The sequence below is a fragment of the Ahaetulla prasina genome, chromosome 2, assembly GCF_028640845.1.
Source record: "Ahaetulla prasina isolate Xishuangbanna chromosome 2, ASM2864084v1, whole genome shotgun sequence".
In the NCBI taxonomy this organism is placed as follows: Eukaryota; Metazoa; Chordata; class Lepidosauria; order Squamata; family Colubridae; genus Ahaetulla; species Ahaetulla prasina.
This window is the reverse complement of record NC_080540.1, coordinates 1,496,553-1,522,141: the sequence shown is the minus strand read 5'-3', so window position 1 is coordinate 1,522,141 and position 25,589 is coordinate 1,496,553. Positions and strand designations below refer to the sequence as shown.

General features: G+C 43.4%; 3 protein-coding genes across 3 annotated transcripts in view; 2 read left to right on the top strand and 1 right to left on the bottom strand.

The window, feature by feature from the left end:
* Positions 1-25,589, bottom strand: part of LOC131192754 (zinc finger protein with KRAB and SCAN domains 7-like) — a 269,595-nt gene that overhangs the window by 127,214 nt on the left and 116,792 nt on the right. The window lies entirely within an intron of this gene.
* Positions 4,714-24,049, top strand: LOC131192839 (zinc finger protein 91-like). Its single transcript, XM_058172392.1, is given in 8 exon segments — positions 4,714-4,731; positions 5,097-5,699; positions 5,950-6,064; positions 6,181-6,302; positions 6,644-6,773; positions 9,417-10,978; positions 22,376-23,880; positions 23,882-24,049. Coding segments are annotated over 7 exon segments (3,963 nt in total). The 5' UTR covers positions 4,714-4,731; positions 5,097-5,285; the 3' UTR covers positions 23,997-24,049.
* Positions 16,732-18,955, top strand: LOC131192821 (zinc finger protein 24-like). The gene is made up of 2 exons (XM_058172371.1): positions 16,732-17,677; positions 18,556-18,955. Exons 1-2 carry the CDS (start codon positions 17,264-17,266, stop codon positions 18,775-18,777), a joined length of 636 nt encoding a protein of 211 aa, XP_058028354.1. The 5' UTR covers positions 16,732-17,263; the 3' UTR covers positions 18,778-18,955.

Below are 25,589 nucleotides of genomic sequence, written 5' to 3'. Positions count from 1 at the left end.
CAAAATTACAATGGGACATTAATTCTTTCTCTTGGAAATAACTTCCTTACATCTCAAAAAGTGACTGACACAAAAGAGAAGCCTTATAAATGTTTGGAATGTGGAAAATGTTTTAGAACAAGCTGGCAGTTTACTTCCCATAAGATGATCCACACAGGGGAGGAAATGGAAATTTTGCAGAAACCTTCCCCTGCCATACCCATAGAAATGTAAATACACACAATTTCATTTTTGTAAATATTGCACGGAGTATTGTTATAAAAAAAACACCACAAACAGCTGTTAAGTGATCTAATTTTTTATGTTTTTAATGTAATAAAAGTTCAATAAAGTATATTAAAAAAAAAGAAAGAACTATCAATAGATCCTGAAATGGTATAGGATCTCCTGCTTGAGCCGAAAGTGCGGATAGGGGCGACAGCCACCGAAGACTTGTACCGAGCTTAGGACTTCAGGCACCAGAGCTCTGTCAGTTCCTGGATGGACAGAAGGAGAAATTTGTGTCTCTCCGGGGCCTTTAAAAAGAAAAAAAAATCTTCCTATTCACTAATGGACCCAGAAGTGAATTAAAATCTCTCTCCAGCAACTCCCATCTCATCAAATTGGAACCCCAAAATGTTGCCAGTACAAAATGTTGCCAATTTTTTGTCTAAAATTAGGTTAATTTTGGGTTGGGTCATAAAAATGATTCATGCCATCTGATAGCCTGTTTATCAACTAAAAGTAATTATAAGAAAGATGTTTTCAATAAGAATGCCAAATTAAAACTTTTCAATTTCCACTGATTTAAATCTACTCTATCCATTTTGTTAAAATATTTTTTCTCATTCATAATTTGCATTTTTTGTTCAAACTAATAGTCACGATTTTTACTTTGTAAAGCCACTGTCTTTTTGTAACTATTCCACAAAGATCTTTAATGTTCCAAGATGCAAATGGGCTTCTTATTTAAAAAAAAAAATCCCACACTGGAAATGTTGTTATTTGTCTGAGTGGTAACCAGATTAGACCCCGGCTTTAAATTACAAATAACAAACTGAATGTTCTTCAGCATCATAGAATTAAATTGTTATTAAACAAAATCCCTCAACAGAAAGAAACATTGTTAGCAAAGTACAAATGAAAACAATATAAATCGAAAGATACAAGCACATGGTTTTACTAATAAGTGGGAAGAGATAGATACTAGTAAGGAAGAGAATAATAGTAATATAGTCTTAGTAAATTATTTAACAGTGTTGAGGGAATTATTTATTTAGCAGAGTGATGTCATTTGGGGAAAAACATCTTGTGTTTAGTTGTTCTGGTGTGCAGTGCTCTATAGTGTCATTTTGAGGGTACGAGTTGAAACAGTTTATGTCCAGGATGTGAGGGATCTGTAAATATTTTCACAGCCCTCTTTTTGATTCGTGCAGTATACAGGTCCTCAACGGAAGGCAGGTTGGTAGCCATTCTTTTTTCTGCAGTTCTAATGATCCCCTGAAGTCTGTATCTGTCTTGTTGGGTTGCAGGACCAAACCAGACAGTTATAGAGGTGCAGATGACAGACTCAATAATTTCTCTGTAGAACTGGATCAGCAGCTCCTTGGGCAGTTTGAGCTTTCTGAGTTGGTGCAGAAAGAGCATTCTTTGTGGTGCTTTTTTGATTTTGCTTGTGGAAAGGTTGCAAAAGGCAATTCCATGACCTTGGGACACAGGAACGGTCATAAGTCCAAACCATTTGCCACGTGTCGGAATTTTGATCACATGATCATGGGATGCTACAAAGGTCGTAATGGTCATAAGTCACTTTTTTTCAGTGACTCTGTTGTAACTTTGAATGGTCACTAAATAATTGTTGTAACTCAAGGACTACCTGTTCTATATTCATTAGGGGAAACTAAGGAAGACCCCTATATGACTCTGGTATTTAAGCCTGAAGGATTTCTAATTTCTAGATCAAAGGAGCGGTGGGAATCCTTTGAATTCTGGCCAAGATCAGTAGGATCTTGCCAATCTCAGGGAAGAGATCGGCTCGGTCCTCAGCTGGGAGGAAGAAGGAAGAGCGAAGGCAGCAGCTTGAAAAGGAGGTTGAATGGAGGCAAAAGAATAGAATAGAATAGAATAGAATTTTATTGGCCAAGTGTGATTGGACACACAAGGAATTTGTCTTGGTGCATATGCTCTCAGTGTACATAAAAGAAAAGATACCTTCATCAAGGTACAACATTTACAACACAATTGATGGTCAATATATCAATATATATCAATATATCAAAGCCACAACAGCCTTCAATTCTGGGACATTGGTTTGCTCAGGACATGGATGTTGATGCAGTTTCTTCTACAGAACTATGTAATTTAGAGGCTTGTTTTGGGTATGTTGTTATTTGATTTTAATTAGTTTGTGTCATGAAGGCCGGCAGTGGGTCTAAAGGGCTGGCTTCCTTGGATTTTTCATCATGTTTAACAAACCTGATGAATCCTATGATCCCCCTATCTTTAGTGAGGCTGATATGGCTAGCAAGCTTTCTTAGTGAATTGACAGGCTGGATTCAAAGTTTCAGCTTTCCGCAATAGCTGAATTCTTCAGGCTTCTGACTGCCAGATTGGATCCTTATAGGCTGAGACAGGTGTCTCTGGCTCTAGTTTGACAGTTTGAACTAGAGGGGGGGAAAGGAGGTGGTTTTCTTTTTGCTTTTAGTGGCTTGTGTGTTTTTTCCCTTAGCTTCTCTCTTGCTTTATTAATTGGGAGGGGGGGCTTTTCCTTTGGGGATGTTGTGTCTTTTCTTACACAATCAAGTTTCATTCCTCCAATCTGTGCCAGCTCCACTCTCATGCTTTGCAATTGTCTTTTTAGTGGCAGAGAAATCAATCTTCAGACTTTTTACTTCCGTCTTTTTTCCAAAAAAAAAAAAAAAGGGTGGGGTGGGGCAGCATTAACTCCCCAAACCCTGTGACTGGCATTTTCACTCCAGGATCGAAGGCAGCCAGGTTATAGAAGAATAGAATAAAATAGAATTTTTTATTGGCCAAGTGTGATTGGAAACACAAGGAATTTGTCTTGGTGCATAGGCTCTGTGTACATAAAAGAAAAGATATGTTCATCAAGGTACAACATTTACAACACAAATGATGGTCAATGTATCAATATAAATCATAAGGATTGCCAGCAACAAAGTTACAGTCATACAGTCATAAGTGGAAAGAGATTGGTGATGGGAACGATGAGAAGATTAATAGTAGTGCAGATTCAGTAAATAGTTTGACAGTGTTGAGGGAATTATTTGTTTAGCAGAGTGATGGCCTTGGGAGGGTGGAAACTGTTCTTGTGTCTAGTTGTTCTGCAGTACAATGACAGATTATGCTAATCCTGCAGGAATGGCTGATCAATCACTGGGTGGGGTGTGATCGGGATCTAGTTGATCTCTGAATTTTTTATTTATTTATTTATTTATTTTGTCACAACAGTATATATAAGCATAAGCATGAAATAATTATACGATCAAGGGGAACATTAAGTGAGAATTCGCTCCTAACTCGGTTCCGGAGACTCACTCAGCGATATCACAGAGGCTCCTAGTGGTTGGAAACCTGGAGGGGGACTAGCTGAAGGAAGGGGCTGCCTCTGCCCATCCTCCTCCTCCTCCTCCTCCATAACTCCTATGTAGACATGAAGAGGGGAGGGGGGGAGGCAGAGAAAAAAGGCGAAAGAGCAGCTATTAGACAGACACAAACTCCTTCTCAACACTTGATGGATTATTACCTGTGACCGAAGCTACCATCTCCTGAATGTCTCCATCTCAGTCTAGGCCGCGTTTAACTCGGATTCTTATCTGATTCTGAGCAGATGACCTACTTATGAATAACACCGCTTAGCAACCATTGGATCTGCAGGGCCGCCCTGGAGCTTCTGCGGAGGGAGGGAAAGCTCAGCCCCGCTGCCCGGGCATCCTCCAGAGGCTGAGGGGGCAGCCCCGCAGTCGGGGAGGGGCTGGGAGGCCGAATCCAGTCCAGCTTCTTCTCCCACCATCTTCCTTCCTGAGTTTCTCCCCTCAGAGAAGAAGATGAGGCGCCATTTCCCCCCCCACCTTCGTTTCCCAATGAAGGAGCCTCGTCGTGAGGTAAAAATTCCTGGAACCTCCAGAGATTTCAAGCTTTTCCTCCATGGTGGGACCTTTTCCTCTTTCCCATCATTTTCCTGGCTGCGGCTTCCCTGCCTGCGTCCCACCTTCCTCCCCTTCAGGCCGGAGTTCCCCAGAGAGCCTCCCGGTCCTCGCCTTCCCACCGCCCGGCCGCTTCTGACAGGATTTCGCCCCTTTTGAGGCCTCCTCCGAGGGCGGCTGTTCTCCAGGGAGGCGAGTTCAAATCCTCCAGAGAGGTTTTTCTCCGTCTCCACAGACGGTTCCTGGACAGGAAGGAGAGGAAGAGGGAGAAAGTGCCGCCTCTGAAGTCTTTGACAGGGAAGCCATAGAGAGCAGCCTTTCCCTCTACTCCCAAGCCCATCATCCCTGCCCTCTCCCTTCCCCCTCCCATGCGCTCCTCTTTCCCGCGCTTTCTACGATCCTGGCACTTTCCGCCACCAGAGGGCGCCCTCAGCCAAGGGAAGGGGACATCAGGCGCTTCCCCATTGGCCGACTGGAGCCTTGCCTCTCTAGGACTTTGCACTCGCTCTCCTTAACCACTGGGACCCCGGGGGAGGCCGAGAGGTTGCGGGAGAGTCTGGCGGAGGGACATCCAGACGTGTCCCAGGTGAGGGAGGGGCTCTTTTCGGGTCCCATGCTCCCCAACCCCCCTCTTCCTGCCGGGGTAACCGGGGATCTGGGGAAGGGCCGAGTGCGGGGAGGGGAAGGTCGGCTTTTCGGAGGCCCAGCAGGAGAGGAGAGGAGGCGGGCGAGGAGGAGGCAGGATTCGCACCAGGCTCCCCGAGGGCCCCATCCTGTCTCCGGAGGGGGAGAGAAGCTGCCTCTCCAGCTGCCTCCTTCCCGGCCCTGCTCGGGGGGGGACCTCGGCCCTGCGCTGGGATGAGCCGCTTGAGGCCCTGGGCAGGTTGGGTGAAGGTCGCTCAGTGGCTGAATCCCACTTTCTAATTCTTTCTGTTTTTCTTCCCATCTCAGATACAGAAACTGGAAGCCATTTGTGGTCTTTCCAAGGCAAGCTTTTCTCTTGGGGGAGAAAAAAAGAGCGGAATCGCTTGCAGGGATCAGTCTTGCGGCCCTAGAAATGGTCCCTTGAAGGAAAAGACATCTGGAGACCCACCAGAGTCCCTGGAGCCATTTGGAGTTGCTCTGCAGGAGAGAGAAAGGATGGAGACACAACCTTTGGGAAAGGAGGGAGCCGGAAAAGGCCCTTCAACTGCACAGCCTGGGAAGGGAGAGAAGCTCTGGACAAGAACCGGGCAGAAGATCCTGGAGGAGGAAACCATCCTCTCCTCAGAAGTTCAGCCCTGGAATCTCATCCAATACCGGGAGGCTGAAGGTCCCCGAGGACTTTGCAGCCGACTCCATGACTTTTGCAGGCGATGGCTGAGACCAGAAAAGCACACCAAAGCCCAGATGCTGGACCTGGTGGTTCTGGAGCAGCTCCTGGCTCTCCTGCCCCCAGAGATGGAGGGCTGGGTGCGGGAGTGTGGAGCAGAGACCAGCTCCCAAGCGGTGGCCCTGGCAGAAGGCTTCCTCGTGAGCCAGGTGGAAGAGGAGAAGGAGCAGGTCCAGTTGCAGGTGAGAGACTTTAAAGAACTCAGAAGGGAATAGAGAATATGTTTGAATACTTCATCCCTCCTTCCCAAACTTCTCTGACATCCATAAAATGTGGCAATTCTCCAATTCTTGTAGGACATTGTTCCATTGTTTTCTCATTCAACCTCAGAGATAGGTATTGGGGGCTTTGAGGTTGTGTTTTGAATATAAGAATCCACTTTATTTCATGTGATGTACATTCTGCTTCTTTTTTCCTTCTTCCTATTTGAAGTGCTGCACTGTGGAGATCAGAGATCCCGAGGGAAGGAAGAACCCATCAAATCCCCCTCAGGAGCTATTTTTCAGGAGGATCCCTTGGGAAGATCCAACTTGGGTCACCACAAGAGGTAATGGAAGATCCTCTGATTTCCCATCTGCCTTACCTTCGCTCTCTCTTCTCTTTTATAGAATACCTCCTCCTATTTTGTTAATAATGCATTTTGAAATTATTTATTCCTCACAGAGAAAGAAAGGACGAAGCTTTCTAGTTTTTATGATGGAGATCAAACAGTGGTTGAACCTCCAAATCAAGTAAGAAAAGAAAAAGATATTAGATTTCTATTCTCCCTTCAGGAAGTGGATCCGGTGAGCAGAGTGCTCCCTCCTTCTATTTCTCCCCCTTATTTGGCCTGGATTGTTTTTATGTTCTTCCACAACATGGAGAGCAGAATGGCAGGTTCAAGTTGCTGTCAGCCAGCATAGCTTCCTCTGGTTATCCTGTTCTGCTACGTACTCCTCCAACTTTGAGTTTACAAGAAGCAACTTTTTTTTAAAAATTGGCGCTTCTCTTCTGGAGTGTTGTTATTCCTGTCAATTTGGTCTTGTCTGCAAATTGATGAGTTTCCCTTCTATCCCCTTGTCTGAATCATTGATGAAGATGAACAGACTTGCGAATTCCCCTGTTCTGTTCTTTTTCCCATGTTCAGGAGAGTCTTGTGTCCTTCGAGGAGGTGGCTGTGTCTTTCTCTGAGGAGGAATGGTCTCAGCTGGATCCTGACCAGAAAGCGCTGCATTCGGAAGTTATGCTTGAAAACCATAGGAACGTGGTCTCTCTGGGTAAGAGTTTTCTAGTCCCCAATCAGAGAGTTCAAGAAGACAGATGATAGTTTTTTATTAAAAAAAACACTAATCAGTTATTGTCTCCTGGGAGGGAGAAGGAAAGGATGTGGCCTTCTCGTGCTCCAAGGAAGGAAAGAGTCAATGTCTCTTTGCTTAGATGCTTTCTCTGCTATTTTTTATCTGTATTTTTCCATTTCTATTTGAATTTACCTGTGGGGGCTGAAAAGAATGAGGTGTGCTTTTATGTGTCTTCTGGAGGTCATGTGAGAGGAGTGTGTTATCATTTGTCCTCTGAAACCTCCAAAATTGTGTGAGAACAAAACTTTTACGCTGAGCCCATGGAAGAGCATTCTCCCAATCCAGTTCAAGAACAAAGGCTTGCAGAGTCATGCAGTGTCATTCAGAGCATCCTAGGGTACAAGTAATCTCTGAGTTTTGACAGTTCACTAAGCAACCGTTCTAAATTATGACCAGCCCTCCCCTAAGTACTTGAGACCCAGTCCCGAAATTATGTGTGGTGCAGCACCACGGCCATTGTTCATACTTATGAATCACAGCAGAAGTGCTACAACGTTCACCCTACCTATTCCCCCACCCCGCCCCGCCGGAACTTACTATATTTTTCAGACTGTAAGACACACTTTCCCCTCAAAAAAAGTGGGTGGAAATGTCTGGGCGTCTTTATAGAGCGAATATGCGCCTGTTTTTGGCCTCCCAAAGCCTCTGTGTATCCTGTTTTTGCCCTCTCTGGCATCCAAAACCCTCCGCGGGTCCCGTTTTGCCCTCCCCGGCATCAGAGGCTGAAAACGGGTCACGCAGAGCAGTGGTAAAATCCAAATTTTTTTACTACTGTTTCTATGGGCATGGCTTGGTGGGCGTAGCAGGGGAAGGATACTGCAAAATCTCCATTCCCTCCTTACTCCTGGGAAAAAGATTTTTCAAAATCTACATTCCCAACCCACTCTGGGGCCAGCCAGAGGCGGTATTTGCCAGTTCTCCAAACTACTCAAAGTTTCCATTACCAGTTCTCTGGAACCTGCTGGATTTCTCTCCTTGGCCAGAGGGTTTGGGAGACCAAAAACTGCCCTGTTTTTGGCATGCATAGTGCTTTTGGACACCGGGGAGGGCAAAAATGGGAGATCTGGCGGATTTGGGAGGTCAAAAATAAGCCTGTTTTTGGACTGCAGAGTGCTTCTGGAAGCCGGGGAAGGCAAAAACTATTTTTTTTTCTTCTTTTCCTTCTCTAAATCTAGGTGCATCTTATGGTCCGAAAAATATGGTACCTTGTGACAATGTGACAAGCTGTTGGGTCCTTTGCCTACTTTGGTGCATTTGCAGAAATAAGAGGCTTAAAGTAGTGAGAGATACGCGAGATCAATAGTGGAAAATCTAGCACTACTGATCTAACATGATCTCGCACTACAGTGCTTTAGGCCTCTGTTCTCTGCGAACGGACGCCTGTACCTAATCTGACCAAAGAGCCCTTGCAAGCCGATGGGATTTTGGGCGTCGAAATAGCCATTCTTGAAGCCTCCCAATCTTTCCAGTGTCAGCATGAAGAGCATTTACAAGGCAATGGGAGTCTTCAACAAGGGATTTCACTCCAAAGTCTCATCACTGGGATCAAGGAACGGGCTGAGAGGGGGTCCTGCCTGTAGTAAAATTCTACAATTAAGCAAGAAAAACAAAATGCTCAGGTACAGTATATGTGGTACCTTGCTCAATAATAGTACCTGTGAGAGGGTTCTTGGAGTCCTAGTGGACAACCATTTAAATAAGAGCCAGCAGCGTGCAGCAGCTGCCAAAAAAGCCAACACAGTTCTTCGCTGCATAAATAGAGGGATAGAATCAAGATCACGTGAAGGGTTAATACCACTTTATAATGCTTTGGTAAGGCCACATTTTGAATACTTCATCCAGTTTTGGTTGCCATGATGTAAAAAAGATGTGGAGACTCTGGAAAGAGTGCAGAGAAGAGCAACAATGATGATTAGGGGACTGGAGGCTAAAACATATGAAGAACAGTTGCAGGAACTCTGTATGCCTAGTTTAATGAAAAGAAGGACTAGGGGAGACATGATAGCAGTCTTCCAATATCTCAGGGGCTGCCACAAAGAAGAGGGAGTCAAACTATTTCCAAAGCGCCTGAGGGTAGAACAAGAAGCAATGAGTGGAAACTGATTAAGGAAAGAAGCAACTTAGAACTAAGGAGAAATTTCCTGACAGTTAGAACAATTAACCAGTGGAACAACTTGCCTCCAGAAGTTGTGAAGGCTCCAACATTGGAAGATTTTGGATAACCATTTGTCTGAAGTGGTGTAGGATTTCCTGCCTAAGCAGTGGGTTGGACTAGAAGACCTCCAAGGTTCCTTCCAACTCTGTTATTCTGTTCTATTCCTTAACTCAAAACTGACTGAATGAGATTTGCATATATATAGATAATTTTTTTCTACATATTTTCAAATATCTTTTATGACTCATGAATATAGAAATCATCATGTCTATATCACCCCACTGTAGGCATGGAAACATACAACCTAATGGAATTTCGGAGAAATTCAGAAGGAAATTCACTTGACTTTCTACAGTTTGATCTTTTTCTCTAACCTTCCTATCATTTTCTTTTTTTTTGCTTTGAAGGTAATAATGGGCAGGAGAATCAAGAGTCCTGTCAACTCTTCCAAGTGATCAGTGCTAAAGATGGAAGGGAGAAGTTTGGAATTCGAAAGGAATTCGAAAGCAATGAGAGAAACCAGTCAAAGAATTGGGATCAGGAAAGCTCATCTTCCACTGATGCTCCGATGCAAGACTTTCTTGCCCAACAAGAGAAAATAAGGAAAAAATATACTGGGAAAAGTGTGAAGCTAATCAAAGCTAAAGTACAAGTAAATGAACACTATTTAACGCAAAACAAAGGAGAAGATGCTACAAGAAGACACAAGAGACAAAATTGCAATAGGAAATTCATTCTTTCTCTTGGAAATAAGTTCCTTACATCTCAAAAAGTGATTGACACAAAAGAGAAGCCTTATAAATGTTTGGAATGTGGAAAATGTTTTAGAACAAGCAGGCAATTTACTATCCATAAAAGGATTCACACAGGGGAGAAACCGTATAAATGTACGGAGTGTGGAAAGACCTTTTCTCAAAGAGCTAATCTTTTTTCCCATAAGATGATCCACACTGGGGAGAAGCCATATAAATGCCTGGAGTGTGGAAAGATGTTTACTCAGAGCAGTGGACTTAGAAGCCACAAAAAGATCCACTCAGGGGAGAAACAATATAAATGCATGGAGTGTGGAAAGACCTTTTCTCAAAGAGGTAATCTTATTTCTCACAAAAGGATCCACACAGGGGAGAAGCCGTATAAATGCATGGAGTGTGGAAAGACCTTTGCTCAAAAAGGTAATCTTATTTCCCATAAGATGACCCACACAGGGGAGAAGCCGTATAAATGCATGGAGTGTGGAAAGACGTTTTCTCAGAGCAGTGGACTTAGCAGCCATAAAACGATCCACTCAGGAGAAAAACCATATAAATGTCTGGAATGTGGAAAATGTTTTACAACAAACAGGCAACTTACTATCCATAAAAGGATCCACACAGGGGAGGAACCGTATAAATGCATGGAGGGTGGAAAGACCTTTGCTCAAAGAGGTCATCTTATTTCTCATAAAAGAATCCATACAGGAGAGAAACCATATAAATGCATGGAATGTGGAAAGACCTTTACTCAAAGATGTAATCTTATTTCTCATAAAATGATCCACACAGGGGAGAAACCGTATAAATGCATTGAGTGTGGAAAGACCTTTGCACGAAAAGGTAATTTTATTTCTCATAAAAGGATCCACACAGGGGAGAAACCGTATAAATGCATGGAGTGTGGAAAGACTTTTGCTCGAATAGGTCATCTTATTTCTCATAAAAGGATCCACACAGGGGAGAAGCCTTACAAATGCACGGAGTGTGGAAAGACGTTTATTGATGGCAGTGGACTTAGAAGGCACAAAAAGATCCACTCGGGAGAAAAGCCATTTAAATGCACGGAATGTGGAAAGACCTTTGCTCATAGATGTAATCTTATTACTCATAAAAGAATCCATACAGGGGAGAAGCCATATAAATGCATGGAGTGTGGAAAGACCTTTGCTCAAAGTAGCAATCTTATTCCCCATAAGATGATCCACACGGGAAAAAACGTATAAATGCATGGAATGTGGAAGGAGGTTTGCTCAGAATGGTCATCTTGCCTCTCATAAAACGCTCGGAAAAAATTATATAGCCATAGCAATTCTACTTAGACTTCTTTACCATTCCAGAATGCTTTAACACACACTCTGAGCAGTTTACACAGTCAGGATATTGGCCCTAGCAATCTGAGTCCTCATTTTAGCGACCTCAGAAGGATGAAAGACTAAATCAACCATGAGCCGATCAGGATCGAACTCCTGGCTGTGGGCAATTTGCCTCTAGTACTGCATTCTAACCACTCACCCATCCTGTCTCTATAGATTTGTGTGTGTATGCAAATTGTGCCTTTCTGATCCAGATGAGACAAGGTTAAATCCAACAAAATGAAACTTAATGTGAAAAACAGGCCGATGGGAGGCTATAGGTGGCAGTAGGCGGTCCTGTAAGTAATCCGGTCCTGTGCCATGGAGCGCTTTAAAGGTGATAAACAACACCTTGAATTGCACCCGGAAGACCACCGGCAACCAGTGCAGGCTGCGCAGGAGAGGTGTTATATGGGAGCATCGCGGTGCCCCTTCTATTACCCGCGCAGTCGCATTCTGGACCAGTTGGAGCTTCCTGGTGCTCTTCAAGGGGAGCCCCATGTAGAGAGCATTGCAGTAGTCCAGGCGGGAAGTGACAAGGGCATGAGTGACCGTGCGTAGGGAATCCCGGTCAAGGAAGGGACGGAACTGGCGAATCAGGCGCACCTGATAAAAAGCTCCCCTGGCGATGGCCATCATACGTTCTTCTAAGGACAGCCGATCATCCAGGAGAATGCCTAAGTTGCGAACTCTCCCCCGGGGGGCCAATGATTCGCCCCCAACAGTCAGCGATGGAGTAAGCTGGCTGTACCGGGATGCCGGCATCCATAGCCACTCTGTCCTGGACGGGTTGAGCTGAAGCTTGTTCTTCCCCATCCAGACCCGCACGGCCTCCAGACACTGGGACATCACTTCAACGGCTTCATTGGGGTGGTTAGGGGTGGAAATGTACAGCTGAGTGTCATCAGTGTACAGATGGTATTCCACTCCAAAACCACGGATAATCTCACCCAGCGGCTTCATATAGATGTTGAACAGGAGAGGCGAGAGAACCGACCCCTGTGGCACCCCACATATTAAGTGCCTTGAGGTCGATCTCTGCCCCCCTGCCAACACCGTCTGCAATTGTAGAAAACATGTTTTCTACAAGTAAAAGTAGAGATTCTAAGGCACTTACCTCATTACTGATGAACGCATGGCCACAGCCGAAAGCAGTTTCAGATTCAGCCCAGACAGAATCAATCTATTCTGCTAATCTATTTCCTCGGTGATCAACTGGCTGACTTTGCTGACTGAGGAACTCTGGGATTTGAAGTCCACAATAAAATAAAATAAAATAAAATATTTGTGCAGCTTTCTGAGATTTGGTGTTTCTGCAGTGTTTCACTCTAACTACACAAACACACAAGATCTCAGAAAGCTGTATGTGGCATGTGTGTGTTTGTGTGTGTGTTAGTTGTATGTGTGTAAAGTGTGAAAGTTGGTTTTTGAGCTTTTTGTGGCTGTGTGAAGTGTGAAGTGCAGCTGCTTTTACATTGTGTGTGAGTCAGTTGTGTGTGTTGTGTTGTGTTGTGTGTGTGTAAAGTGTGAAAGTTGGTTTTTGAGCTTTTTGTGGCTGTGTGAAGTGTGATGTGCAGCTGCTTTTACATTGTGTGTGTTAAGTCTGGGCAATGAAGAGGCAGGAGACAATCTTATTAACAACAGCTCTTTGGTTTATTGTGAGAACCCAGCAAAAACAACAGGCAAACATTCTCTTTATATAGTATTTTGGCTTGGCCACTAGCCAATCAGGAATGTGTATTTTCCCACCCAAATTTCACTCCAAAAATTCAAATACATTACAGTGTGTGAGTCACTTGTGTTGTGTTGTATGTGTGTAAAGTGTGAAAGTTGGTTTTTGAGCTTTTTGTGTGTGTTTGTGTGTGTGTCAGTTGTGTTGTGTGTGTGTAAAGTGTGAAAGTTGGTTTTTGGTACCTCTTACTGTTTTTTTATACTTTGTTTATTATTTTTATTATTTATTGTTATTGGCCACGCCCACCAAGCCATCTGCCCACCAATTAAGCCACGCCCACAGAACCGATAGGGAAAATTTTTAGATTTCACCCCTGTCCTCCCCCAATCCTGTGGGTCAGTCTCCTCCCTCCGGGAAGCTTCTGCCTTTTGCTCCCTTCCAGGCAAAGGGGCTGCCAGAGGGCCGGTTGGACCCCCAGCGCTGTGGGATTTTTTGACCCGCCGCAAATGGCAGCCTGGTTTTGGTTCAAGAACGGCTGTTGGTCATCTCAATGGGGGAGGGGAAAAATCAGAAGGTGGGAAATGATGGAAATCCCTTCTTTCCTTCCTTCCTTCCATCCTTCCTTCCTTCCATCCATCCATCTACTTTATTGAAGTCCGTGGGTGGAAAAGCTCTAATAGCCTCTCTCTGAAGTGAAGGAGCACAAGCTACGACAGAAGGAAAAAAGAAATAAAATAAATATTGTCACTGACAGATGAACTGGACCAGCCCCGATCCCTGTGCAGCCTCCAAAGGGCTCTGCTGCTTCTTAAGGGGTGGGGGGGCAAAGAAAACTATCCTCCGATTTTCACTGGCCTGGGGGGGGCAGTTTGGCAACCTAAGTGGACATCTAGGCCACCCATCCATGCACACAGAAGAAAGTCTGGCTGAGAATCGTGAATAGAGCAAAGAAAATGGTGGGTCCCTTCTGGGCCTGCCCTGAACCTATACCACATTTCAGACTTCAATACAATTGTCCAGAAATATTTTACAAGAAGAGTTCTCCACTCCTCTGAATACAACAAAATACCTTATGCCACCAGACTTGAAATCTTGGGTTTAGAAAACTTAGAACTCCGCCGCCTTCGACAGGACCTGAGTTTAACTCATAGAATCATCTATTGCAATGTCCTTCCTGTTACTTCCTACTTCAGCTTCAATCACAACAATACAAGAGCAAACACTAGATTTAAATTTAACATTAACCGCTTCAATCTTGATTGCAGAAAATATGACTTCTGCAACTGAGTTATTTACACTTGGAACACACTACCCGACTCTGTGGTCTCTTCTCAAAATCCCCAAAGCTTTAACCTTTCTACTATTGACCTCACCCCATTCCTAAGAGGAGCATAAGAGGCGTGCATAAGAGCACAAACGTGCCTACTGTTCCTGTCCTATTGTTTTTTTTTCTTTTCTTCTTCCTCTATATATATATATGCTTATACCTCCTAATTTTTTTTTACTCATATATATGTTTATATACTATATAATCTTTTATATGATGTTGTGACAAAATAAATAAAAATAAAACCAAAACTGTCTACTCCCTTCCTAAGAGGTCTGTAAGGGGCGTGCATAAGAGCACAAACGTGCCTACCGTTCCTGTCCTATTGATTCCTTTCATTATATCCAATTAATATCGTTATTGCATACTTATGCTTATATATATTATCTATGATTATATTATTACATAAATGTTTAACTCACTCAAAATGCACACAGAACAACTAGACACAAGAACAGTTTTTTAAGGCCATCACTCTGCTAAACAAATAATTCCCTCAACACTGTCAGACTATTTACTGAATCTGCACTACTATTAATCGTTTCATAGTTCCCATCACCAATCTCTTTCCACATGACTGTGTGCAAACTTCAAAATCCTTATGATTTATATTGATATATTGATCATCAATTGTGTTGTAAATGTTGTACCTTGATGAAGTATCTTTTCTTTTATGTACACTGAGAGCATATGCACCAAGACAAATTCCTTGTGTCCAATCACACTTGGCCAATAAAATTCTATTCTATTCTAACCTATAAGAAAAAAAACTTTCATTCTTATGCTTATATATACTCTTGTGACAAAATAAATAAATAAATAAATAAAAATAAAAACCCCGCTGAGCTGCAGCCCCCCAGGACTAAAGCGATCTCTTTCTTTCTTTCTTTCTTCCTTCCTTCCTTTCTTTCTTAGGGTCAGGATCCCCCTTTTCCATCACTGGAGGGTTTTAAGAAGAGACTCAACAGCCACTTGTTTGAAATGCTAGAGGTTCTCCTGCCTGAGCAGGGACTGGACTAGAAGACCTCCAAGGTCCCTTCCAGCTCTCTTGAATTCTGACTGCAGCCTTGTTGTTGCTTCTGCCCGTCAATAAACCTCCTTTCTTAAGCACCCTCCATTTTATTCCTTTCTTGGAACTGGACCTGATTTTTCTTCCGACACTATCAGGGTGTAGGAAGTTAGCATACTCTGAAGAATGAAATATTTTAGAAAATATTTAAAGGCAGAATATATTTCCCTGGATGAGAAATGGAGAAACATGTTTTAAAGACAAAAGAACTTCCACTAAGACAATGGGTCAGAGGCAGAAACTCACTCACACCCCCACCTTTGTCAATGGACCATCATCTGCAACACAATAGTACCCACCTAGCAACAGAAACTCACCACGTGACACCTGGGAAGATTTACATCAGCCAGCAAGGCCAGCTAAGACACCCCCCCCCCCGGAGTCTGACAGCCAATCAGGATACGACGCTACCCTCAAAACGACGCTATAGAGCACTGCACACCAGAACAACTAGACACAAGAACAGTTTTTTCCCGAAGGCCATCACTCTGCTAAACAAATAATTCCCTCAACACTGTCAGACTATTTACTGAATCTGCACTACTATTAATCGTTTCATAGTTCCCATCACCAATCTCTTTCCACTTATGACTGTATGACTATAACTTGTTGCTGGCAATCCTTATGATTTACATTGATATATTGATCATCAATTGTGTTGTAAATGTTGTACCTTGATGAACGTATCTTTTCTTTTATGTACACTGAGAGCAGATGCACCAAGACAAATTCCTTGTGTGTCCAATCACACTTGGCCAATAAAATTCTATTCTATTCTATTCTATTCTTCTTGTGCCCCAGGCAATTCAACGCTCAGAGAAAGCATAAAGCCAGGGAGCGCACAGGATCTCATCCCTTTTTCTGTTCAGGAACTCAAGCCACCTGATCCTGACCACCATTAGACCATCTTTCCAAGCAGCCTCCATGTTTCCAGTGTCTTTTCCCCCACTTGGAACTGAACCCGGATGGATATTTCTTCCAACAAGGGGATAAAATAGAAACCCCCGACTGGAAGGGGCAACTGAAGAGATTTAATGCGGGGGAAATAAATATGCAGCTGCTCTCCAAAGGAAGAGGGAGACACGGACACAAACTTTTAGTTTTAAATCCATATAAATGTATTTAACATTCATTCGCAGCAGAGAAGACAGTCAGGAAGATCCTGAGGTAAATCAGAAAAAGGCGGGAAAAAGGGAAACGCCCCCTTTCCACGCGCAGCAACCAATCACAGCGCAGATCCCCTCAGGCGGGAGGAGTCTTTCTCCCTACTCCCATGCCCATCATCCCCGCCCTCTTCCTTTCTCCCTCAGACGCGCTCCTCTTTCCCGCCCTTTCTACCATCCTGGCACTTTGCCCCAAGTCCACGGCGGGGGGGGGGGGAACTCCAGGCGCTTCCCCATTGGCCCACTGGAGGGCGAATGGGAAGGAAATGAGAGCACAAAAGCTTGCCGCTCTAGGACTTTGCCCTCGCTCTCCTTAACCTCTGAGGAGGCGGAGACGCTGCGGGAGAGTCTGGCGGGGGGACATCCAGACGTGCCTCGGGTGAGGGGGGGGACTTCTCCCGGGTCCCATGCTTCCCAGCCGCCCTCTCCCTGCAGGGAGATCCGGGAAAGAGCCCGAGTGCGGGGAGGGGAGGGTCGGCCTTGCGGAGGCCCAGCAGGAGAGGAGAGAAGCCGGGCGAGGAGGAGGCAGGATTCGCACCAGGCTCCCCGAGGGCCCCATCCTGTCTCCGGAGGGGGAGAGAAGCGGGGAGGCCTCCTTCCCGGCCCTGTTCGGGGGGGACCTCGGCCCTGCGCTGGGATGAGCCGCTTGGGGCTCCGGGCAGGTTGGGTGAAGGTCGCTCAGTGGCTGAATTCCACTTTCTAATTCTTTCTGTTTTTCTTCCCATCTCAGATACAGAAACTGGAAGCCATTTGTGGTCTTTCCAAGGCAAACTTTTCTCTTGGGGGAGAAAAAAAGAGCGGAATCACCTGCAGGGATCAGTCCTGCGGCCCTAGAAATGGTCCTGTGAAGGAAAAGGCATCTGGAGACCCACCAGAGTCCTTGGAGCCATTTGGAGTTGCTCTGCAGGAGAGAGAAAGGATGGAGACACAATCTTTGGGAAAGGAGGGAGCCGGAAAAGGCCTTTCAGCTGCTCAGCCTGGGAAGGGGGGGAAGCTCTGGACAAGAACCAGGCAGAAGATCCTGGAGGAGGAAACCATCCTCTCTTCAGAAGTTCAGCCCTGGACCTTCATCCAATACCAGGAGGTGGAGGGTCCCCAAGGACTTTGCAGCCGACTCCATGACTTTTGCAGGCGATGGCTGAGACCAGAAAAGCACACCAAAGCCCAGATGCTGGACCTGGTGGTTCTGGAGAAGCTCCTGGCTCTCCTGCCCCCAGAGATGGAGGGCTGGGTGCGGGAATGTGGAGCAGAGACCAGCTCCCAGGCGGTGGCCCTGGCGGAAGGCTTCCTCTTGAGCCAGGCGGAGGAGCAGAAGGAGCAGGTCCAGTTGCAGGTGAGAGACTTTAAGGAGCTTAGAAGGGAATAGAGAATGTGTTTCGATACTTCACCCCTCCTTCCCAAACTTCTCTGACATCCATAAAATGTGGCAATTCACCAATTCTTGTAGGACATTGTTCTGTTGTTTTCTCACTCAAACTCACAGATGGATATTGGGGGCTTTGAGGTTGTGTTCTGAATATAAGAATCCACTTTGTTTTTTTATCAGACTTCAAACCTTTTCTTTCTCCTAAAACTTATAATAGAGAACTGAAATATGTGATTGTGAATGTAGTAACAGCTAGAATTGTGTTTGCAAAAACTGAGAAAATACCAATGCGAGATGAAATTATCAAGAAAATAATGGAATGTGCAGAAATGAGTAAACTGACATTTGAAATTAGAGAACAGGAAGATAAACAGTATAAGATATGGGATTTATTTTATCAATGGCTAGATAAAAAAATATGTTAATGAAATTTTTGATAGAGACATTTATAATGTAAGAATTGTTTGAAAGATACAAAATATAACGTAATAATATTGGTTTGAATTAAGATGAGGAAATGAATGCTATAATGCAATTAATATAAAATCTAGAACATTTTATATGAAGGCAGGGAAGAAGTATCTATAGTTAAACAAATGATAAATTGGCCAAAATATTTCGATATGTATTAAATTGGTAAAATGCAAAATTAGACAATTTACATATTAGGAGTATGGTGAAATTGCACAAGAGGTTTGTAACCAACCAACCGACACGCTGTTTGTATTTGTATTGAAGATGCTTTTATGTATGTTTGTCTAGAAAAATAAAAAAACAAATAATAAAGAATTTATTTTGTGTTGTGTAATGTACATTAATTCTGCTTCTATTTTCCTTTCTCCTAGTCAAAGTGTAGCCCAGGGGAGATCAAAGATCCTGAGGGAAGGAAGAACCCATCAAATCCCCCTCAGGAGCTATTTTTCAGGAGGATCCCTTGGGAAGATCCAAGTCAGGACACTTCAGAAGGTAATGGAAGATCCTCCGATAACCCATCTGTCTTCCCTTCGCTCTCTCTTCCCTTCTATAGAATACCTTTGAAAGGAAACTATAGCCATCTATCTCCATAACCCCCATCTCAGACACACCAACAACAGCCAAGCCTCCTACAACAAATGACCTCATCCCATTGGGTTCACAACCCCTAGTGATCACAGAAAAGGCAGTGCAGGACCTATTTCAGACAAAAGCCAGGAAAAGCTCCAGGCCCAGACAAGATAACTCCTTCTTGCTTAAAAGTCTGTGCTGACCAATGATATTCACCCATATCTTTAACAATAGAGATGTGCTATGTTCCTTGCTCAAATACCATCAACCCAGTGCCGAAGAAGCCCACTATCAAGGAACTGATTGACTACAGACCAGTTGCTTTAACATCTGTAGTCATGAAAGCCTTTGAAAGGCTAGTGCTTTCCTACTTGAAAACCATCACAGATCCGCTGTTAGATTGCAATTTTATAATGAAAATAGATCAATAGATGATGCTGTTAATCTAGCTCTGCACTACATCTTACAACATCTTGAATCACCAAAGACCTATGTAAGGGTCCTCTTTGTAGATTTTAGTTCAGCATTCAATACCATCATTCCACTCTTCTAACTAAGCTAAACCAACTACAAGTACCTGAACAGACTTGTAAGTGGATCATCTTCTAGCAAACAGGTAGTGCAGGTAAAGCTATCACTTCAGATACCTATACAATTAGCACAGGGCCCAATTGTCTCTCCCACTTCTCTCTGTATACCAATGACTGCATCTCCAATGATCCATCTGTTAAACTACTGAGAGATGACACAACAGTGATTGGTCTCATTGACAATGGCGATCCCAGGCTGGAGGTCATTAGCCTTGTGCGAACAATCTGGAACTGAACACACTCAAAACTGTAGAAATGGTGGTAGACTTTAGAAGAAACCCTTCCATACTTCCAACTCTCACAATACTTGACAACACAGTATCAATAGTAGAAAGCTTTAAATTTCTAGGTTCTATCATATCGCAAGATCTGAACTGGACAGTTAACATCAAAAACATCATCAAAAAAAGACAACAAAGACTGTTCTTTCTGCGCCAACTCAGAAAGCTCAAACTACCCAAAGAGCTGCTGATCCAGTTCTACAGAGGAATTATTGAGTCTGTCATTTGCACCTCTATAACTGTCTGGTTCGGTTCTGCAACCTAACAAGAAAGACACAGACTTCAGAAGATAATTAGAACTGTAGAAAAAATAATTGCTATCAACCTCCCTTCCATTGAGGATCTGTATACTGCACGAATCAAGAAGAGGGCCGTGAAAATATTTACAGACCCCTCGCATCCTGGACATAAACTGTTTCAACTCCTACCCTCAAAACGACGCTATAGAGAACTGCACACCAGAACAACTAGACACAAGAACAGTTTTTTCCCGAAGGCCATCACTCTGCTAAACAAATAATTCCATCAACACTGTCAAACTATTTACTGAATCTGCACTACTATTAATCTTCTCATAGTTCCCATCACCAATCTCTTTCCATTTATGACTGTATGACTATAACTTGTTGCTGGCAATACTTATGATTTATATTGATATATTGACCATCAATTGTGTTGTAAATGTTGTACCTTTGATGTATTTTTTTTCTTTTTTCTTTTTTTCTTTTTCTTTTATGTACACTGAGAGCATATGCACCAAAACAAATTCCTTGTGTTTCCAATCACACTTGGCCAATAAAAATTCTATTCTGCCTCCTCCTATTTTGTTAATTACGCATTTTGAAACTATTTATTCCTCACAGAGAAAGAAAAGACGAAGCTTTCTGCTTTTTATGACAGAGATCAAACAGCGGTTGAACTTCCAAATCAAGTAAGAAAAGAAAAAGATATTAGATTTCTATTCTCCCTTTAGGAAGTGGATCGGATGAGCAGAGTGCTCCCTCCTTCTATTTCCCCCCTTATTTGGCCTGGATTATTTTTATGTTTTTCCACAACATGGAGAACAGAATGGCAGGTTCAAGTTGCTGTCAGCCAGCATAGCTTCCTCTGGTTATCTTGTTCTGCTAGATACTCCTCCAACTTTGAGTTTACGAGAAGCATTTTTTTTTTTTAAAAATTGGAGTTTCTCTTCTGGAGTGTTGTTATTCCTGTCAATTTGGTCTTGTCTGCAAATTTGATGAGTTCCCCTTCTATCCCCTTGTCTAAATCATTGATGAAGATGAACAGATCTTGCGAATTCTCCTGTTCTGTTCTTTTTACCATGTTCAGGAGAGTCTGGTGTCCTTCGAGGAGGTGACTGTGTCTTTCTCTGAGGAGGAATGGTCTCAGCTGGATCCTGACCAGAAAGTGCTGCATTCGGAAGTCATGCTTGAAAACCATAGGAACGTGGTCTCTCTGGGTAAGAGTTCTCTAGTCCACAATCAGAGAGTTCAAGAAGACAGATGATAGTTTTTTATTTTAGAAAACCCCCACTAATTAGTTATTGTCTCCTGGGAGGGAGAAGGAAAAGATGTGGCCTTCTCATGCTCCAAGGAAGGAAAGAGTCAATGTCTCTTTCTTTAGATACTTTCTGTGCCATTTCTTATCTCAATTTTTCCATTTCTATTTGAACTTATCTGTGGAGGCTGAGAAGAATGAGGTGTGCTTTTATGTGTCCTCTGGAGGTCATGTGAGAGGAATGTGTTATCATTTGTCCTCTGAAACCTCCAAAATTGTGTGAGAACAGAAATTTCATACTCAGCCCATGGAAGAGCATTCTCTCAATCCAATTCAAGAACAAAGGCCTCATGCAGTGTGACTCCGAGCATCCTAGGGTACAGGTAATCTCCGAGTTATGACAGTTTACTTGGCGACCATTCTAAATTACGACCTGTCAGAAATTTCCTGACAGTTAGAACAATTAACCAGTGGAATTGCTTGCCTTCAGAAGTTGTGAAGGCTCCAACACTGGAAGTTTTTAAGAAGATTTTGGATAATCATTTGTCTGAAGTGGTAGCGTTTTCTGCCTAAGCAGTGGGTTGGACTAGAAGACCTCCAAGGTCCCTTCCAACTCTGTTATTCTGTTCTATTCCTTAACTCAAAACTGACTCTAAATGAGATTTGCATATACATAGATAATTATTTTCTAGATTTTTCAAAGCTCATGAATATAGAAATCATCATGTCTATATCACCCCACTGTAGGCATGGAAACATACAACCTAATGGAATTTCGGAGAAATTCAGAAGGAAATTCACTTGACTTTCTATACTTTGAGCTTTTTCTCTAACCTTGTTATCATTTTCATTTCTCTTGCTTTGAAGGTAATAATGGGCAGGAGAATCAAGATTTTTGTCAACTGTTCCAAGTGATCAATGCTAAAGATGGAAGAGAGAAGTTTGGAATTCAAATGGAATTAGGAAGCCATGAGAGAAACCACTCAAAGAATTGGGATCAGGAAAGCTCATCTTCCACCGATGCTCCGATGCAAGACTTTCTTGCCCAACAAGAGAAAATAAGGAAAAAATATACTGGAAAAAGTGTGGATCTAATCAAAGCTAAAGTACAAGTAAATGAACACTATTTAATGCAAAACAAAGAAGAAAATACTATAAGAAGACACAACGGACAAAATTACAATGGGACATTAATTCTTTCTCTTGGAAATAACTTCCTTACATCTCAAAAAGTGATTGACACAAAAGAGAAGCCTTATAAATGTTTGGAATGTGGAAAATGTTTTAGAACAAGCTGGCAGCTTACTTCCCATAAGATGATTCACACAGGGGAGAAACCATATAAATGCACGGAATGTGGAAAGACCTTTGCTCAAAGAGGTAATCTTTATTCCCACAAAAGGATCCACACAGGGGAGAAGCCGTATAAATGCATGGATTGTGGAAAGACCTTTGCTCAAAAACGTAATCTTATTTCTCATAAGATGATCCACACAGGGGAGAAGCCGTACAAATGCATGGAGTGTGGAAAGACCTTTGCTCATAGCAGTACACTTACTTCTCATAAGATGATCCACACAGGGGAGAAGCCATATAAATGCATGGAGTGTGGAAAGACCTTTGCTCAAAGAAGTAATCTTATTTCTCATAAGATGATCCACACAGGGGAGAAGCCATACAAATGCATGGAGTGTGGAAAGACGTTTACTGATGGCAGTAGACTTAGAAGCCACAAAAAGATCCACTCAGGAGAGAAACCATTTAAATGCATGGATTGTGGAAAGACATTTACTCAGAGCAGTGGACTTAGAAGGCACAAAATGTTCCACACAGGGGAGAAGCCGTATAAATGTTTGGAATGTGGAAGATGTTTTAGAACAAGCTGGGATCTTACTTCCCATAAGATGATCCACACAGGGGAGAAGCCATATAAATGCATGGAGTGTGGAAAGACCTTTGCTCAAAGAAATAATCTTATTTCTCATAAGATGATCCACACAGGGGAGAAGCCGTACAAATGCATGGAGTGTGGAAAGACGTTTACTAATGGCAGTGGACTTAGAAGCCACAAAAAGATCCACTCAGGAGAGAAACCATTTAAATGCATGGAGTGTGGAAAGACATTTACTCAGAGCAGTGGACTTAGAAGGCACAAAATGCTCCACACAGGGGAGAAGCCGTATAAATGTTTGGAATGTGAAAAATGTTTTAAAACAAGCTGGGATCTTATTTCCCATAAGATGATCCACACAGGGGAGAAACCATATAAATGCATGGAATGTGGAAAGACCTTTAATCAAAGAGGTAATCTTACTTCCCATCAGATGATCCACACAGGGGAGAAACCATATAAATGCCTGGAGTGTGGAAAGACCTTTGCTGAAAAACATAATCTTATTTCTCATAAGATGCTCCACACAGGGGAGAAGCCATATAAATGCATGGAGTGTGGAAAGACCTTTGCTCATAGAAGTAATCTTATTTCTCATAAGATTCTCCACACAGGGGAGAAGCCGTACAAATGCATGGAGTGTGGAAAGACATTTACTCAGAGCAATGGACTTAGAAGCCACAAAAAGATCCACTCAGGAGAAAAGCCATTTAAATGCACGGAATGTGGAAAGACCTTTGCTCATAGATGTAATCTTATTACTCATAAAAGAATCCATACAGGGGAGAAGCCATATAAATGCATGGAGTGTGGAAAGACCTTTGCTCAAAGTAGCAATCTTATTCCCCATAAGATGATCCACACGGGAAAAAACGTATAAATGCATGGAATGTGGAAGGAGGTTTGCTCAGAATGGTCATCTTACCTCTCATAAAAGGATCCACGCTCGGAAAAAACTGTATAGCCATAGCAATTCTACTTAGACTTCTTTACCATTCCAGAATGCTTTAACACACACTCTGAGCAGTTTACACAGTCAGGATATTGGCCCCAGCAATCTGAGTCCTCATTTTACCGACCTCAGAAGGATGAAAGACTAAATCAACCATGAGCTGATCAGGAACGAACTCCTGGCTGTGGGCAATTTGCCTCTAGTACTGCATTCTAACCACTGACCCATCCTGTCTCTATAGATTTGTGTGTGTATGCAAATTGTTCCTTTCTGATCCAGATGAGACAAGGTTAAATCCAACAAAATGAAACTTAATGTGGAAAACAGGCCGATGGGAGGCTATAGGTGGCAGTAGGCGGTCCCGTAAGTAATCCGGTCCTGTGCCATGGAGCGCTTTAAAGGTGATAAACAACACTTTGAATTGCACCCGGAAGACCACCGGCAACCAGTGCAGGCTGCGCAGGAGAGGTGTTATATGGGAGCATCGCGGTGCCCCTTCTATTACCCGCGCAGTCGCATTCTGGACCAGTTGGAGCTTCCTGGTGCTCTTCAAGGGGAGTCCCATGTAGAGAGCATTGCAGTAGTCCAGGCGGGAAGTGACAAGGGCATGAGTGACCGTGCGTAGGGAATCCCGGTCAAGGAAGGGACGGAACTGGCGAGTCGGGCGCACCTGATAAAAAGCTCCTCTGGCGACGGTCATCATATGTTCTTCTAAGGACAGCCGATCATCTAGGAGAACACCTAAATTGCGAACTCTCCCCCGGGGGGCCAATGATTCGCCCCCAACAGTCAGCGATGGAGTAAGCCGGCTGTACCGGGATGCCGGCATCCATAGCCACTCTGTCTTGGACGGGTTGAGCTGAAGCTTGTTCTTCCCCATCCAGACCCGCACGGCCTCCAGACACTGGGACATCACTTCGACGGCTTCATTGGGGTGGTTAGGTGTGGCGTTTCTCACGGCCAGCGGGCTCGCCACGAAAGGGTCCGGCCAATCCCCGCGCAGGACGGAGTGAGAACGAAGACATGGAGTCCAATTCTCCTCGGGGTGAACGAGCCCCGAGCTAGCTCGAGACAACCCTTTTATTAAGATTAGGGGTGTGTTACAGAAGGTAAGCAGGGGAGGTTACATATTAGCATATATTCAACATGTGAACACGTGACTACAAGCACATCCACAAGCCTATGATTTTGGGAGAAAGCTCATGATTCTTGGGAGGAGTTTTACCATGAGGTGGCTCTTTGTTCTCTGCTTTTTGCCTACGTGGTACAGCAAACAGAAATACATCTTGAAACATCCTGGCTCTGCTTGTTAACAAATCTCATATAATTGTGTGTAGGAGTAACTTCTTTTGAAGCTCTGTGAAGTGGGCCTTATCAGAGAAGGAATGTTCTGTGGCTATCTCAAAGGTGTTGATACATTTACAGGCAAACATCTTTGCAACCTTGACATCAAACAGATTTCTGCTTACATGATAAAAATTAGCCAGACTTACCTATGCTGATATTTTTGCACATAAGCAATTTCTCAAAACCTGCTCATGCTTATATTTGCACATAAGTAATTTCATAAACAATTTCATAAAGGGGTTCATATGGCATAATATTCCAACAGTTAGGGGTGGAA